Here is a 16,909-nt window from a genome sequence, read left to right on the forward strand (position 1 = left end):
TGTACCTGATAGTTGTTTGGCTTTGTTTTCATGTTTGGTTTCCATCACTCATATCTCACATTTTTGAGTTATGGGTTAGTGAGTTTAGAAATCAAAAAAAAAAAAAAAAAAAAAAAAAAAAAAAAAAAAAATTGTTTTCAAGTTATCAAAATTGAGTTCAGATGGCACAATTGTAATTTTCCTCACAAGTTGGGCCCCACGGTTAGAGGCTTGTCTCATCTATCTCAGCCTTTACTCCCCCAACAATCAGAACTCACTTTTCCTTACAACAAACTATTTTCCTTTTGTTCACACTTCACTCTCTTTTGAAGAAGCTAAAAGCTTCAATCTGCAACACCCATCTAAAGGAGATTCATACCATAGCTGAAGGAGATCTCCATCTAACGTGCTCCCCGCCACCTGTGATGGCGCGAAGACCAAGGGCGAAGCTGCAACAAACTCACTGATTTCGGCCTCCACAGATTAGATCCATAATCTTTCTTCCTTGCTCTGTCGGTTTGGGTGTAGGTTTTTTTTTTTTTTTTCTCAATTGTGGGCTATGAAAGTTTGGCCGGATCCCACAGGTTTAAACAAAGCTCATACATAGTTATGTGGGATGGGTTTTACAACAGAACAACAACAAAAAAAAAAAAAAAAAAAAAAAAAAAAGATATTTGAGTGAACATAGATAATTACATCATCCACCAATAACAACCTGTAGTAACCTACTACTTATAATTTGTTGTGAAAATGTCATCGACATAACATTTTTTTGTGTGAAAAATGTTAAGACATCTTGATATTGTCACAATATTTTCAAAACTGCTGAGCTGTCAATTCTTTACAAGTTAAAATAAAATATAACAAAATTATAAAGGTATTATGAAAATGTTGCGTCATTTTGTTGTGTTTTTAGGAATTTTTTGTTGGTTTAATCAACTTTGTTGAGCCAAAATTCACTATTTTACATACAATTTTTTTGGGTTGACTTTTTGTATATTTTTTTTCTTTACACACTATTTTTAAGTAAAAACACATAGTTTTGCACACAAAAATAAAAACAAAAACTTAGGAAAAAAACATTTTTCATCATTTATTTTGGGGTAGTTTACAATTCTTTCTTAAACTTAAAAATCATGCAATTTTTCCCTTAATATTTTGGAAAAGAGCAAATATGTCATATTATTATTCTCTCAGTTAAACCCTAATGAAAACTTATGATTCTTAAAATATTTTATTGTGTAATGTCTAAATTACTCCTGCTAAATTTTAACATCCTAAAAATTTTCTTTACATATTTTGATTTTTAAATGATAAAAATTCTTAAAAAGTTAGAATGATGATATTCAATGGCACAAGCCTTTTGTTATCTTTTTTTTAATTTATTTTTTATTTTAAATTTCTTAGCAAAATTCAGTTGTTTATTGTTGGAAGATGATGATATCCGTTATCATTCTTAGAAATTTTTAGAGAATAGATATATTGTCTTTAGCAAGAAGGTACTAAAAAACTATTATAGTTAAATAAATATTTATATGTTAAATAGCTACCCTAATTTTGTGGTTGATCAAAATTCTTAAACAAATGAGATTAATTTTTTTCGACATAATTATCAAAATTCTTAAAATTAATGTCTCTTTTGGCCTTAATTATTATAGTACTTTTTTTTCACGGTAAGCATGTGCCTTGCATGTGCTGCCCTAACTAGTTTTATAAAAAAATAAATAAATAAAAAGAAGACAACGTGCAACTATGCAAGAGAGAGAGAGAAAAAAAAAATTAAAGAGAAGAAGAAGAGAGTGGCAGCAGCAAGAGAAGGAAGAAAAGAAAAATAAAAGAAGAAGAAAGAAATAAGAAAAAGTAAAGAATAACAATGTGTAACAGTGTAAGAGAGAGAGAGAAAAAAAAAAAAGAAAAGACTGAAGAGAGAAGATTTGGTTGGGAATTGTCAAATTTATGGGTCCCACATTTTTTTTTAGTATTTATAAAATGCTATTGAACAATGTTATTTAAAAACTGAAAACTGGTATGAGAAGTTCTCTAAATACAGTGTTTAATGGCCCGTTTGGTACTATTATTTAAACAACAGTTTTCAGTTTTTAAACACCACAATACACAACACTTTTTAATTCACACGTAATTTCACAACACTTAAATAAAGTTACTAAAAATCTCTTACCAAATGTCTGTAAATACCCTAAATTGAGAATTGTGAACTAAACACTCCTTAAAAAAAACTACTATTACACACATTATTTTTTTTTTTAAACCACAATTTTTAGTATTTAACCACTTAAAGAGCACTTTCAATGGTATAGCTAAAGGCAAAATATTCTTTATAATAGAGAATGAGACCAAAAAAAGGGTCTCTAATAGATTCCCTAAACTCTAAATTTTTTTTGACTCATGAACAGTAGCTCATCAGATTTGATGAGCTACTGTTCATTCTTCAAATGTTTTTTCTATTATAATAATCAGGTGTTGAATAAAAAAAATGTTGGAAGATGTGTAGTTGTTAAAAAAAGAATAAATAATGAATGAAGAATAATATTTAAATGAGATAGAGAATGGGATAGAGAATCTGTTGAAAAGTGTATTTGAAAAAGTTGGTAGATAAAGATAAAAATAATTATTCATTCTCCAAACAGTACAAAATTTGATGAATTTGCTGGAGATACTCTAAAATTGTTATTTGAAATTACTTACTAAACAAACAAAGCCAATTTTAAGCGGAAATGAATACTTAGAAGACCCAACTCTATAGGTCCCACTAACAATTAATCGTCATTAAAAAACAGGGATTGAGATCCCGTGCAATACCTAGGGTATTGCACGGTGTGCACAAATCTCAACCCTTCATTTAATCTAATGACTCAAAATTTTAACACCTCACCAAATAAGAAAAAGACTGTTTCACCCTTAAAATTTTTCAAAACCCGCCCACTGTTTCTTCTTACCTAATGGGTCCGAGTTCATAATTTCATAAAATCAAAATTTTCTATCTCCTACATAGTTGCCCTCCCTCTTGATCTCTGCCTCTCCTTCAACCCGTTGTCACGGCACCCCCAACTCCTACCCATCAGCAAAAGCAAAGAAAAAACTGAAACTTACCATTTGAAACCAAACCCCCAAACACTCACACTCTCCCTCTTTCTCTGTCTCCAAGTGTGAAGCTATCTCAATTCTCAAGGAGTGAATGCCTCTCTGAAGCGACGCAGCCACTGGCCAGGTCGGCGGTTCCAACGACACTAGTCTTTTTCTCATCGAAAAATCCCTAAAATCCCCCCTGGTACAGTCGCCGCCGGTGCCGACCAGATTTATCTGCGATTCCTAGGCCGCTTCCTACATCAGACTTCGCAATCACAAGGAGGTGAGTTCTCTCTTTTGTATACATCGAATCGAAGTAAATATTACTTATATAAAATAGACACACCATTGGGTAAGAGGAGAGCAGAGTCAAAGAAATGGATAATCAGTGCTACAGGGCAAATAACTAAAATATCTATTTTACAAATTCGATGTTATAGACTATAGTGGTCGAATCCTATGCTTCTAGTTCTCGAATGTTTTTAGCCTGTAGTGTGCAAGAACTTCTTTACATGAGCTAAATTAGACAAGCTGTTGGATTTCTGATATTAGCAATAACTGTTATTATTGGCATTTTTAAAGCTGGTTTTTGGGTAGGCAATTGAAATGCTTCATAGAGTTTTTAGTTTATGAAAAAAAAAAAACTGTGATGTTATGTGTCTGGAAATTGGATTTTCAAGTTAGTGTATTATTGTTTAGAACTTATCTCAGGCAGACAGTAGAAAAATTATTCTCATAAAAGCTATGATTTTGTATTTAAAATAGCACAAAAATGAAAAACCATTTATTTGTTAACTGCATTAAGTGGTCTGTTGGCTGCCCTAAATTGTTTTAGCAAATATCTAATAGGTGAGTCTTATTTTAGTCCCTTATGCTTTTAGATGGGAACAGACATTGAAAACTTTTAGTGCTCTTGGTTGGTAGTAAACTAATAGCATTGGAATAGCCAAAAATTTACTAGAAATGATAACAAAATATGATTTATTTCACGGTAATTTTCTGTTGGTAGTAATTATTCATATTTAGGTACTAATTGTTCTCTCACGTGGTATTCTCACATTCCTACAATAGGGACTGTGGACTTTTTTTTTTCACACAATCAGTAGCAGATTTTCCACCTGAGGTTGCACACTTGAGCTTATGAATAGTGCAATGGTTTTAACTCTCTCCCTTCCCTTTTTCTTGTATTGTTTTTAAATAAATTTTCGAAGAATCCTTAGATGCTAGTGCTTAACTTCAAGATGCATTCTATTTGTTGTTGATGGATTTCCGATAATAATTTGATTTTTAAGATGCTCCAAACAGGGAGATATTCTTCTTTTTCTTATTCTTATTCTTATTATTTGATTGGTTGAAAAAAATTAATGATATCGTTCATAAATCTGCAATGATGTTAAATGATATCATTGAGAAAGTGTTTTATATTTTATGTATAACTTAGCTATAATTATATTTGTAGGGTAGATTGAAAATTGCAAGTTTCAGATGGAATGTACACATATAGTCAAGATGCAAGACATGAAATACCTTTAGTTGGGTGCTTTGAAAACATATATTGCTTAGTAATGTATAGTAACTTTGGAGAATGTTATTGATGACTTAAAGAATTTTTATGTTAGACCCCTTTTCAATCCACTAAAGAAGGATCATGGAGCTCTAATGATAAACTGAATCATGCTGGTGATTTAGGTAACGTTATACCAGAATGTGATTTCATTTGCTATTATACGGGAAATTAATTGCGGTCTCATGTATATCTTCAATTCACACTTATGGAGTAGCTGATTTTTCCATTAAGAACAACCAAGTAATCCATTTATGTCAATTATAGACTTATAGTATCATGCTTTGGCTGCCAAATCTATACTAAATTTATCTTTTCTCTTCTTTTTATTACATTTTAATTTGAGGCACAAATTAGATATGTCGCACAATAAATTGGGAGGGCAGTTAGTATCAGACTCTGCATAACAAGTCTTCATAATAAAATGGGATTAATTTTATTTATTTTAAGTTGCTTTTAAGTTTTTATCACCTTTTACAATTCCTTGGTGTCACTATGGGTGTTATTATTTGTTAGTTTACCTAAACTGTTGGCATGAATATCTTAATTTTTTCTCTCTAACGTTTTTTCCTTGTAGATACCATTCATTGGATCTCACTCCGTACTTGGGAGGGCAGTTGTTGTGAATGCTAATCCTAAGGATTTGGAAGCATGAAAGGCCATTGGTTTAAAGCTACGCGTATCTCTATAAGATCTAGCCGACTATTGTGTTTTGCTTGGTGAGGTGTGCGTGTAAAAGAAGACTCCTCAAAACAATTTGGAAACCAACTTTGGCATATCAACTCTTGAATAAGCAGTGTTACAGCAAATTTAATTTGTATAAGAGGCTTTCTCTCTTGGGGCTGCAGTAATAAAATTAGAGAAGTGTTTGTGGTTTGATTCTTGTTAACAAGAAAAAAATTTAGCTTTAGCTAGCCAAAAGTTTAATGTATCTTGTGAGAAAAGGTTTTGAAGCATTCTATGATCAATTGAAGCGTCGTGTATCTTGAAGTCAACCTAGGCTAATTTTCAGTTTTAGTAAAACATTGAATGTATTCTCTAATTTTGACACATAAAAGTTTCCTTATTTATTTATACAACAATCTTTCAAGAATGGAATTCAAACCAAGAGAATGTACTAACATGTTTTTATCCTCTAATGATATTATTTTGCAAATGCAATTTCTAATGCTTCAAGTTGAACTAGTAGAACAATTTTGATGTTAAATTACAGTCACAAATTGATACATGAGAGGAAATATAAACAAGAAAAGGATTTGATCCAAGAATGAACAATATTCTATTGAAATGTAAACTTTAATTACAAGAACATAATAATAATAAGAGTTCTAACAAAATATACACATCCATCGGCAAAGATTTGCCTAAAATAGATGGCGCCAGCACTTTTCAATTGTGTTCCCATATTTATTCTTTTGTTTACTACACTTTTGTAAACCAAAAGAAGAATTAATTCTTAATGGATGAAGAGAATGGTCAAATTTTAAAGTCGTCCCTACCATCCAATGATTCAAAAGAAAACAAAAACAAAATTATATTGAATTGTACACTTTGCTCAACCATAATAACAAGAATTTTATTGAAGTATACACTTTGATTACAAGGTTATAATAATATTATAGCTAATAACAAATAACTTTTTCGACCATCACGATACATATTTCCATTAGAAAAGAGGGAAAAAAAAAAAGTTCTTGCGTGCTTGAAGATCAACTTGTTGGAAACTTCAACTCCACACGCAAGAAGGGTACATTTCTAAAACTTGCCTGTGTAGAACCTGTCTATCTTTGAAGGACAAGAGAAGAAGGAATGCAAGTTAAAAGCTTCATAGTCATGAAAACTAAAAATTATGTATTTATGTTGATAAGTTGGTAACTGGTAAGAGCGAAGTCTTTAAAGTATGGTAATGATTAACACCCAATTTCCTAAGTCCTAACCATCATAAACATAAGAAAATTAGTTTCAAAGCACAATAATGATCTATGATAGTTGTTAGTCGAGTTGTGAAAGTACTGTAAGTTATAAAAAACATGTAACCAAAGTGCTTAGAAATTAAATAAATAAAGACTAAGATTAAAGAACCAATTTCATTTAGACATTACAGAAACAAACTTCATGGCCAATAGTCTACATCTATAGCAATTTCTAGGGATGCCAGGACAATTGAAAATTTTAAAAAGTCCATTTTGTATAATTTTGAACTTGAAAATCTGCACACCAAGTGACACTCAATATGGATCATTCAAGACAATAAAAGCATTTTTTTAACAACCTGTCTACAAGAAGTCTTTAAAGTCAAATTTGCATAATTACTTCCAAATGCAAGTTAAAAACTCTATTTAGTTTCTTCTTTTTTCAGGTTGGATGCAGCTGCTAACTATCTGAAGCATGCTTTTTTTAACAACCTAAGATGAAATATATGCTGTCAAAATGAATACGTAGAAGACTCAACTCTATGGGTCCCACTAACAATTAATCATCATTAAAAAACAGACCCTTTTTCTTTGTGGGTTTCACCCAACTGCTGAGATTTTCCAGGAATGTCCGGGGAAAAAGTAAGGAAAGAGAGAGTATAGTCAAGTAAAAGGTTAGCGTAATTTCCTTCATCTTCGTCCTTTAAATGAAGCTAGCTTGTAGCTATACAACCAAGAAATCAAGAAACACCCCGCCCCCCAAAAAAAAAAATGGAAACACTCGATCGACGACCCTTAACAAGGCGAGTGTTGGCTATAGACTCTTCAACCTCAAGGAAGGAACGCCTGAGGTTTATGGTATGTCTTCATTCACATGACTGCTTTTGTAATGCAAGCCATCTTCACTTATATATTTTGCTGAAAAAGTCATCTTTCCAGTACTTTTTCTTCTTTAATTTCTTTTGCTTTTGCATCATCTTATTTTTTACCTTTGCTAACATGTCCGCAAATGTTGCGCTAGAGTGCACTAATTGGTGGTAGATGATATAATTATTAATCTTTAATGTTTTTTTTTTTTTCCTTCTTCTGATTTTCTAGGCCTGGCGTTCGTTCCTTTTTTTTTTTTTTTTTTTTTTTCGAGCAGTAATTTGCCTCTTCCCTTTTTTATTTTCTATATTTTTTATTTTATTTTTTAGGGCCTGGGTGTGATAGCTGTTTTCTTTTAAAAAAATACGTGATTTTTATTTTGGGACATGATTTTTATTTTTTAAATAAATTTGGGTGGTTAATTTTTTTTTTTGGTTATTTGTCACTTTTTTTTTGTTTTAATTGAGGATTATTTTTTAACAAAAGTATATGAGAAAATTTATTCAAATTCATTTTTTTTCATCCATCCACTTTTTTATTCCTAACCAAACAAAAATGAAAGAAAATAATATATTTTCTATCCTCCCACTTTTCCATTCTTCCACCATTTTCTATCATCTTATCTTTCCACCACCATTCCAATCAAACGGACCCTAAACGTGTGTTTCAAACTTTTTCCACATATTCCCAAGTGTCTTGTTTAGTCTCTTTAGTCCACAGCATTTCACTTCCCACACACAGATCTCATCTCAGTTATTCTCTCTCTCTCATACTTTTAAATCTTTCAATCTTTGTTTGATTGGAATGATGAAAAAGTGGGAGGATAAAAACTGTAAAAATAATAAAAAAAAGATTTAATTTTTTCTCATGTGTTTTTGGTTTGAAGGATGGAATAGCTGAGGGGTGAAAAACTTATTTGTTTGGTTAAAAAAAAAAGTAATAAGATAGAAAAAATAGTTTATATAAATTTACTTCGATGCCCCTATCCTATAAAGCATTATTATTTATTTATTTTGTATTTTGTTACCCAAAAAAAATATAAGCATATCAATCTACCATTTTTTTTTTTACTTTCTATTTTTTAATTAAAAAAATTGATGATCATATAAAAAAAACAAAGCACAATTAATAATAATAATAATAATAATAATAATAATAAGATTCTCAAAATAGTAATAATAATAATACTCCCGTCAAAAACAAAAACTACAAGAATAACCATTTATTTTTGCTGCTAAGTGCTGTACACGTGTGCACCTATCCTTTGTTATTTGTTTGTGGGTCATGTTAATGGGTGTCTTAGGACAATTGTTAATTAACCAAATTAGAAAATATTTTAAACATTACTTTTATGAGAAATATAAAAAATTCTTAAAAAAATTAATTGTTTTATCAATTTTCAATAGAATATTTTTAAAATTGGTTCCTAAACTAATGCCTTAATGCATTTGTTAACATTTCTCTTTATTTATTTGCACAAAAATTCAACCATAAAATTCAAAACTGCCGTCATGGACCTGTATTCCAGGTGATCAAGAGCTTTGGGGTTTATCTCAAGTCTAACAAAAAAAATTCTCTCTCTCTCTCTGGAACTCATGGTCAATCTGGGTTTTTTTTTTTTTTTCTTTGAAAGGGGTGAATCTGGGTTTTCCTTGGTCTTACTCTTAAAATGTTAATACAAATGATGAATTATAGGTTTATCTTTTGTTGTGACGTTGTGAAAGGCATGGTAGTGAATTTTTATTTTTAGACTTTAAAGAAGGGTAGAAGAGGGAAATCAATTGTGTTTTTCTTAGGAGTTTTCTCGTGTTTTCCTTATTAGGAGAGATTGTTTTTTTGTGGGTCTGAGGAGAAAACTCCCGGATCCCACAAAAATCTACCCCTTTTTCACCCCCCTTAACCAAACAACCAAAATTATAATTTTCTCCCCATTTTTCTCCACTTCATTTTCCATCCTTCCTAAAATCTCTCCATCCAAACATACCCTCTAGCTCCTATCGTTCTACTTATTTTGCAGAAAGCAGTTAGCTTCAACGTTGCTGTGTTAGGCCAAGAAAGCATGATGTGAGGAGAACAACTGTTTTTTGGTGGTGTTTTTGAGCAAGGAATGGGCTGGGTATTTTTATTTTTGGGCCAATTTAATTTTGTGGTTTTATAACACGTTAAATTTTTTTGGGTTCTTATCAAAAGAGTTCAATTTCTTTTTGGGCTTTTCTATATGAGTTCAAAAGTTGAGAGCCAATTAGAAATGTTTTGAGTATAAATTTTACATTGTGAGAGGCCAAATTCTAAAGTTTGAAGGGGGTGGGGGGAGCACGTGTATATATATATATATATATATATATATATACTTTGATAGGAAGATTGAAAATTATATTAAGAGGATAATGAACTTATTACATCATGGATAACAACTTACTCTAAAAAATAAGGATTCTCTTCAATCCAATCAGTGAAGCACCTACATTGTTATTGAAATTAAGGAAATTAGTTGCTCTCAATAAATGAAATTGTCAAAAGCTAGGGTAGCCCATTTGGCCCCCCTAGCTCCGTCTCTACTCACGTTCATAATACTGCCTTTTGATTTATCGTTATTTATTTGTTTGTTTAATTGTATTATAAACACATTCTTTTTTATTTAGTGCAATTTATAAATCAGATTAATTATCTTTATGCTTAAATTTTTATTTTATTCAAATCATTCTAATTTTATGTGAAATAAAAAATTTCTTTTATTTGAAATTTCTTTTATTTATAAATATATACCATAAAATATGCATTTCAATACATTTTTTTTAAAGTAAAAGAATATATATTAGCTATTAAATGTTTTGGATCTCGAAAAGCAAAAAAATAGATCCTAATTAAAAAATATATATTATGATATAAAAATTCAAATAAATATTTAAATATAAAAATAATCTCACATTATTCGTTGGTAAAGGGCCTTAAAATATATATAGTCAATTAGTTAGCCTTGACTTACGGTTGTAGCATATATATAATATAAATAATAAAGTATTTTTAGGAAAAAACAAAAACAAAAACAAAATTATAAACTACAACTTTTGTTTTGTTTTGTTTTTTTTTCCCGGCTATATATATATATTATTTTTTTCAATCATCAACTTATTTGTGTTTATTTTGATTTGTGAGTAAAAGTTTTGCACCTTAAAAAGTGATTTTTTTATTTAAAAACAAAAACAAAAAGCTGAGATGCATATGACAAGTTCGAGTAATATTCTGTAACAGGGACGTGCCACATTGGTGCTGTTTTTGTGCTACGTAGTAACCCAGTTTCTTTTGCTAGTCATCTCCGAATCCCGCCCTTTTGTCTCATCCAGAAAAGACACATATGCTGTTAATTCAGGGGTATCCACGAAGAGTTCCTATCGGTTGCACTTCAAAGACTGTGAAGTATTTCAGCGTCTCATCAAAGCCAGCGCTGAACAGCACACTACAAAAAAAGGGGTCTAAAGCTGCGTTTAAAAAACGCAGCTTAAGACCCCAAAAACGCGGCTATAGGCTTTTAGCCGCGTTTCCTATGGCCGCGTTTATAAACGCGGCCTAAAGTCCGCAGCTCAAAGCCTATAGCCGCGTTTTTTGAAACCGCGGCTAAAACCAGACCTATAGCCGCGTTTTTGGAAACGCAGCAGTAGACCCCAACCTATAGCCGCGTTTATTAGAAACGCGGCTCCAGGATAGCTTTGAGCTGCGGTTACCAACGCGGCTATAGGTTGTTTGAAGTAGCTGAATAAGAGACTATAGCTGCGTTCAAAACGCAGCTAAGCCTAACCTATAGCGGCGTTTTTTAGAAACGCGGCTATAGACCCAGCTATAGATATTTTCCCCGCGACGTTGAACAACCTATAGCCCTATAGCCGAAGTCTCTGAACAACCTATAGCCGAGAATTATCACTCATATCATATAAGCAATAAATTGCTTCAAACTTAGACTACATTACTGGTATCTGTCCCCCCACTCATTCCTTGTTCACAAAATGTAACAACATGCCACTAATAGAATAATCACAGCACAAGAAACAATACGATTGGCTTGGTTCATAACGGACAAGACAAAAACAGAAAACTAACCTTCATCAGCAAAATTGGAGTCAAAGACAACATTTATGTTGTAAGATGCTTCAGGAAAACCTACACCATGAAAATGATAAAAATAAGATGATGGAAATTTATGCAGATAGGGCGTTAGCTTATAAAATCATAAATGAAAAGGCTATCTACAAAAGGTAGAATAAAAGATTTCAAAAAAGCAAAAATTTTAATATAGAACATTAACTAAATAATATTTAAATATAAAATGATTCAAACTGTATTGCGCCAACCTTGATAGGACCCAATATATTTAGAGATCTACACCAAGGATCTTTGTATTCGGTTTCACATACATGATGAAGAGTGTCGGATTAATTTACATATGGAACTTTGTATTCAATGACATCTCAATGTCATGAATCTACAAATATAAACAATTAATTATATATGCAATGGAATTTTCCTTTTTCACATTTTATCATACCCTTGACAAAATTCATGAGGAACTAATTAATTAAGAGATCCCCTAAGTTGACACAGTGTGTAAACCCAAAGTTATTCTTAAACTATCACATCTTATTGGACTTTTGAGGTGGCTAGTTTAAATGAATAAGAGGATCTTATTCCACAAAGTTTAATTTTCAACAAAAAAGGTACGTAATTCAAAGTTTCAAACCCCCATACTTAACAAAAAGAGAAAGCATTAATGAAATAAAAAGTCATTGTTACGTACTTTTTTTCATAATTAATCAAATACAACGTATCCTAGCAAATTATCTCATTTTGGGAGAATAATCTCAATTTATTTGTTTAGAGTAAGCCGTATAAAATTAAACAAACAAAAAAAAAAAATTAGCATTTTTATTAGCATTTTTCCATTCTTATCATCTTTCGAAAAAATTACGTCTCTAAGCAATGGGGAAAAATGAAAAGAGATTGTTCAGTGCTGTATACAGAACTGACAATCAAACAATTTATCTCATCAACCACTAATCTGGTAAAACAGTAAAGAATATAAATAATTAGATAATCAAAATAAACAACCTTCTTTAAAAGGGAAAAGAATATTAAGAATATGTTAATAACAAATAAACTGACTAGCAGGGTGATCAATATTCTGGATCAAAACAAATTCTAAGCCTCTTCCCCGAGAACAACATGCCTTGTGCTAATATATATATGACGAGGGACTAGATCAACTATCTCAATGGACAGCAACAATTCAGTTCTAAATTGAGGAAAAAGAGAATAACCAAAGAAAGAAGGAAATCGGCAAATCATAGGGAAAGAATGCATTTCTCACCGTAAGAGTTGCCTCCAGTGCTCCATCAGCAGTTGAAAAACTCACATACTTTAGTCAATTTTCTTTCATAAATTTAGGACCTAGCCGTGCAGAAGGATAGGGCCAAAACTGAAAATGTTACAAAAATAAAAAATAAACTGAACTTTTTCATAAAATAAAACACAGATCATACGAAGGTGAATCCAGTAGCGACTTGCAGAGGATTTTCAGCAGTCCATTGAGGCATTTGTGCTAGCTCTTTTAGAGAATTTATGTTCTCAAAAATCCCATATTTGGGAATCTGAAAAGACAAAGGATATACCAAGATTGTTATGATTGGTGATATACCAAGATTATTAACAGTAAAATTTATGAGATAAGCAGTAAGTTTCAGTTGGCCATCTACAAGAACAACTTACCGCCAATGATAGATGGCAGTTCCCATACTTAAGACCATCATGAACAATAATAAGATCTTCATTGCCCTGACAGCAGGAACAAAAATGATGAACTTTTAATGGTAATGCACTTCCTCATACCAATTCTTGATAAGAACACATGGATTTTTATTTTATTTTAAATAAGTAATAAAATTTCATTTAAAAAAAAAGGGAGCAAAATAAAGCACTATTCTAGTACACAGGGTCTACACAAGAAACAAGGAAATTTTGCTAGTTAAATTTCATAATGAGTCCATGATCTGCCGCTAATTGCAACTCTTCCCTTTGATAAAAGTGTCATTCCCTTTACTAAAATTCACATTTATGAGCATGGCAGAGCATCTACCAGCCAATTACAGGATGCCATTGCATTTATATGTCTGTAACCCCCAATATGGAGGGTCTTGGAAGCACTCTGCCTATTTTCCAAGGTGTAAACTACGTGCACAAGTTTCTATTGAGGTAATGACAAAGGGAAGAATGCTTCACATAATTAGAGTGTTCATTGGATGCATGTGTTTGTGTTTAATAGATTGAATTCTTCCCTGAAACAAATCTTACAATTTTGCTTTGGGTTCTAACCCATGCTTGAGTATCTAAACCCTTATTTAATGAATGAAATTTTTTTTTATTTCAAGGAAATACATCAGATCAGTACAAAGACACTATAGAATCACAGCTGGAATAGCCAGCAACACAGAAAAAACACAGAAACACATAGCAAAGAACAAAAGTAAGTGACAAAGCTTGCTTGAGTATCTAACCTTATGGGCATTTTGAATTATTCCAGTTAGTAACATTGAGTAATCCTTTCTCTCCTCACTCACAAAAATCCAAAACACCAAAGACTACAATTCTGAGACACAAACAGAACTCAAGTCAAAGACCACCCCCCCCCCCCCACCCCACATTGCCGCATTCTTCAAAACCCACCACAAAATCACAATCCCAAACTCACCAAAGCCCCCAATTGGGTCTCTATAAACCCAAACAATGGCTTCAAATACGAAATCTGAGAACAACCATTTCCAAGCACCAAAAATCAATCAACCCACCCACACAATCATACCCAAAGACCCACAATAAATCCCATATCTAACACAATCAAAGATCTACTGGAAAAGGAAAAAAAAAAAAAAAAACACAACACACGATGCGAAGAAGGTCTTGGACTCAAGAGTTTTTGCACCTGAGACTGTGGAAGGCAGTGATGGAGGCGAGGAGGACATTTCATTACAACTAGAATATCAGCGCTCACAGGAGACATCTGCCTCCGGATGCCAAGAAGAGCCCATGCTTAACTTTAGAGGCAATAGGGGAGCCAGTGGCAGGAATGAAGGTGGAGGTGAAGAAGAAGAGGGAAGAGATGGAAGTAGAGGGAATGGGAGTGGCAGACGTGGAGGCAGAGGAGGAGGGGGAGACGGGGGAGACGGCGGAGGAGGAGGAGGGAGAGGTGGAGGTGGAGGTGGAGGGGGAGGCGGAGATGGAGAGGGAAGTGACTTGGAAAGCAGAGGTGGAGACAAGAAGAAATTGAGACCTACTCTAGACGTATTAAAACTTGCAATAATGTCCATCGCTATCACAGCACAAACATCTGGTTCGGCTATTGCCTTGAAAGTTGGTGGCCAAACTTTCTTGACTAAGCTTCTCCTAGTTTTGGTGATGATAATTAACCTGGTAGGTTACCTCTGTAGCATGATCTCTGTCTTGCTAATGCATACGAGGCCACGAGTTGCTCGTGTATCGGGAGTGATAGGATGTGCTGCTACTGCCTTGGGGTTCCTAACATTGATTGTTACGTTCATCCACGAGTTGTACAACGGAGAATGAAAATTATAAAAATAATGTGTGCTCTTTTTTATTTTATGAAGGACTTTTATATTTAAATTGTATCAGCAATGTAAATTAAGATTTTTCCTTTTATGAATAGAGAATGTGTGCTTTGTCATCTGGTTGTCCTCTTTAAAAAGTATATGGGTTAAAAGTCTACCATGGGAGTACTAGATTGGTAATCAGGCCAAGAATACTGAAAAGCAACACAATAAAATGAAAGTAGTTCTTATTATTCTTTCGGGGCTTGTCGAAGAAGTAGTTTCATACAAGGGATTACAAACTTCATTCCATTAACCGAAAAGGAGCCAAGTGACAGTAGAGAAAATTTAATTCCATTAGCCAAAAAGGAGCCAAATGTGACCTCAGTGTTAGAAAAGTCTTTATGACTAAGCGCTACCTGCTGCAAGGTCACAAACCTTCACTGGGTTATTCAAAAATTTCAATTCATGGTCCACATTTTATGTGAGAATTCATGGGAAGCAACAAAAGGTAAATTACCATCTTAATAATGCATCATGATTACAGATGCATCATGATTACAGATTTCAACACAATTGCCGAAACTGCCTTGCACTTATTTAAGAAATATGTATTTGCAAGGGCAGTACGGTTTGGAATCCTGTGGAGTTGCAGGATTGGCGCATTGGGAGCAGATACAACAGGGGAATTTGATAAGTTTTTGATAGAACTCGAGGGAGAGGAGGGTGGGATGAAGTGTGTGAGTAGGAATGGTTTGTGATGGCTGCTGTAACTCTTGGGGCTTTCTGGAAAACAAGGAATGACTTGGTTTAATTAAAAAGTTGCAGATCCCATATAGAAAGAAAAAATTATGAGTGGATTCCACCTCAGAAACACTGGTTGAAATTGAATGTTGATGCTGTGTTGGGATCTTGTAAAGCCTTTGCTGCAGCTGTGCTGAGGCATGAAGAGGGTAGTTTGCTGCAGTATGGTCCTTTAACGTGAGCTATAGTTCACCAATGCTTTCTGAGGCAATCAGGAATGCAATTCATATCAGTAAAAGAACAGAAGCTGATAGAGTAACAATTGAGAGCGATGCCCGAGTGGAAGTGCGAGATGCTAAGCAGCAGTCCTCAGAGGTAGCTTGTGAGATTAGTTTGGTAATTCAAGATATAAGGGATTTGGTTTCAGCATTTGGTGGGAAGAATTGTTCTGTTTGATTGGGTGGCAAGGGAATGTAATTCTATAGCTCATGGGTTCAATAATTGGGCATTGGAAAATAACTTTCATGGGCTTATACCCCCTTTTTCTTTTACTGGGACGTAGAAGTATATTGCTGTTGTTTCTGGTTGACAATTACGTTCAAGTGACGGTTCCAATTTTTCTATTAGAATGGTATATTTTGGAACCCGTACCATTTCAAGGTTACCACTAATTTTTATATTATATTATATATATATATATATATATATATATCAGAGAGAGAGATATTTCCAACCAGAACCAGATATAAACCTGGTTGGGTCATCAAGCTTATTAGGACTTTTCCATGATTGTATTTGATACTATGTATTTAGTTGGGCTTCTTCATTTAATGGCTTAAGGTTTAGGGTTACTTATCAAAAAAATAAAAAGCTTAAGGTTTAGAATTGGATGTCCAAGATGAGGGTAACAAAATTCATGCTACATAATTCCAAATAAAGCAGGACAATAGCAATATTTTAATAACTGGTTTCAATTGCCAACAGATACAAGTCATTTGTTTACATTCCATAATCCATTTTAATTTATTGTTTTCACAGACTACAAAAGAAATTAATAATTGCAGAAATTACTGATTTCAACTGTAATTTTTCCACTGCAACACCATTAGCATGTAGCATGACATACACTAAAATGTATACGAGAGCCAATTTGTAGAGCTGAATTA

General features: G+C 32.8%; 2 protein-coding genes and 1 long non-coding RNA gene across 3 annotated transcripts; 2 read left to right on the forward strand and 1 right to left on the reverse strand.

Annotated features, from left to right (window-relative positions):
• Positions 1-2,979: 2,979 nt before the first annotated feature.
• Positions 2,980-5,673, forward strand: LOC115978237. Its single transcript, XR_004088670.1, has 3 exons — positions 2,980-3,349; positions 4,686-4,755; positions 5,208-5,673. It is a non-coding gene; the product is annotated as an uncharacterized LOC115978237 (long non-coding RNA).
• A 1,636-nt stretch (positions 5,674-7,309) lies between these two features.
• LOC115968836 lies at positions 7,310-15,018 on the forward strand. Its single transcript, XM_031088353.1, has 3 exons — positions 7,310-7,401; positions 10,663-10,864; positions 14,360-15,018. Exons 1-3 carry the CDS (start codon positions 7,315-7,317, stop codon positions 15,016-15,018), a joined length of 948 nt encoding a protein of 315 aa, XP_030944213.1. The 5' UTR covers positions 7,310-7,314.
• LOC115978373 (ATP phosphoribosyltransferase 2, chloroplastic-like) lies at positions 11,090-14,008 on the reverse strand. The gene is made up of 5 exons (XM_031100393.1): positions 13,953-14,008; positions 13,168-13,233; positions 12,942-13,049; positions 12,770-12,849; positions 11,090-11,565 (listed from the first exon to the last, which is right to left on the reverse strand). The coding sequence occupies exons 1-4, from the start codon at positions 13,986-13,988 to the stop codon at positions 12,835-12,837; spliced, it is 225 nt and encodes a 74-aa protein (XP_030956253.1). The 5' UTR covers positions 13,989-14,008; the 3' UTR covers positions 11,090-11,565; positions 12,770-12,834.
• Positions 15,019-16,909: the final 1,891 nt, after the last annotated feature.

The sequence above is a fragment of the Quercus lobata genome, chromosome 2 (assembly GCF_001633185.2).
Source record: "Quercus lobata isolate SW786 chromosome 2, ValleyOak3.0 Primary Assembly, whole genome shotgun sequence".
Classification (NCBI taxonomy): Eukaryota; Viridiplantae; Streptophyta; class Magnoliopsida; order Fagales; family Fagaceae; genus Quercus; species Quercus lobata.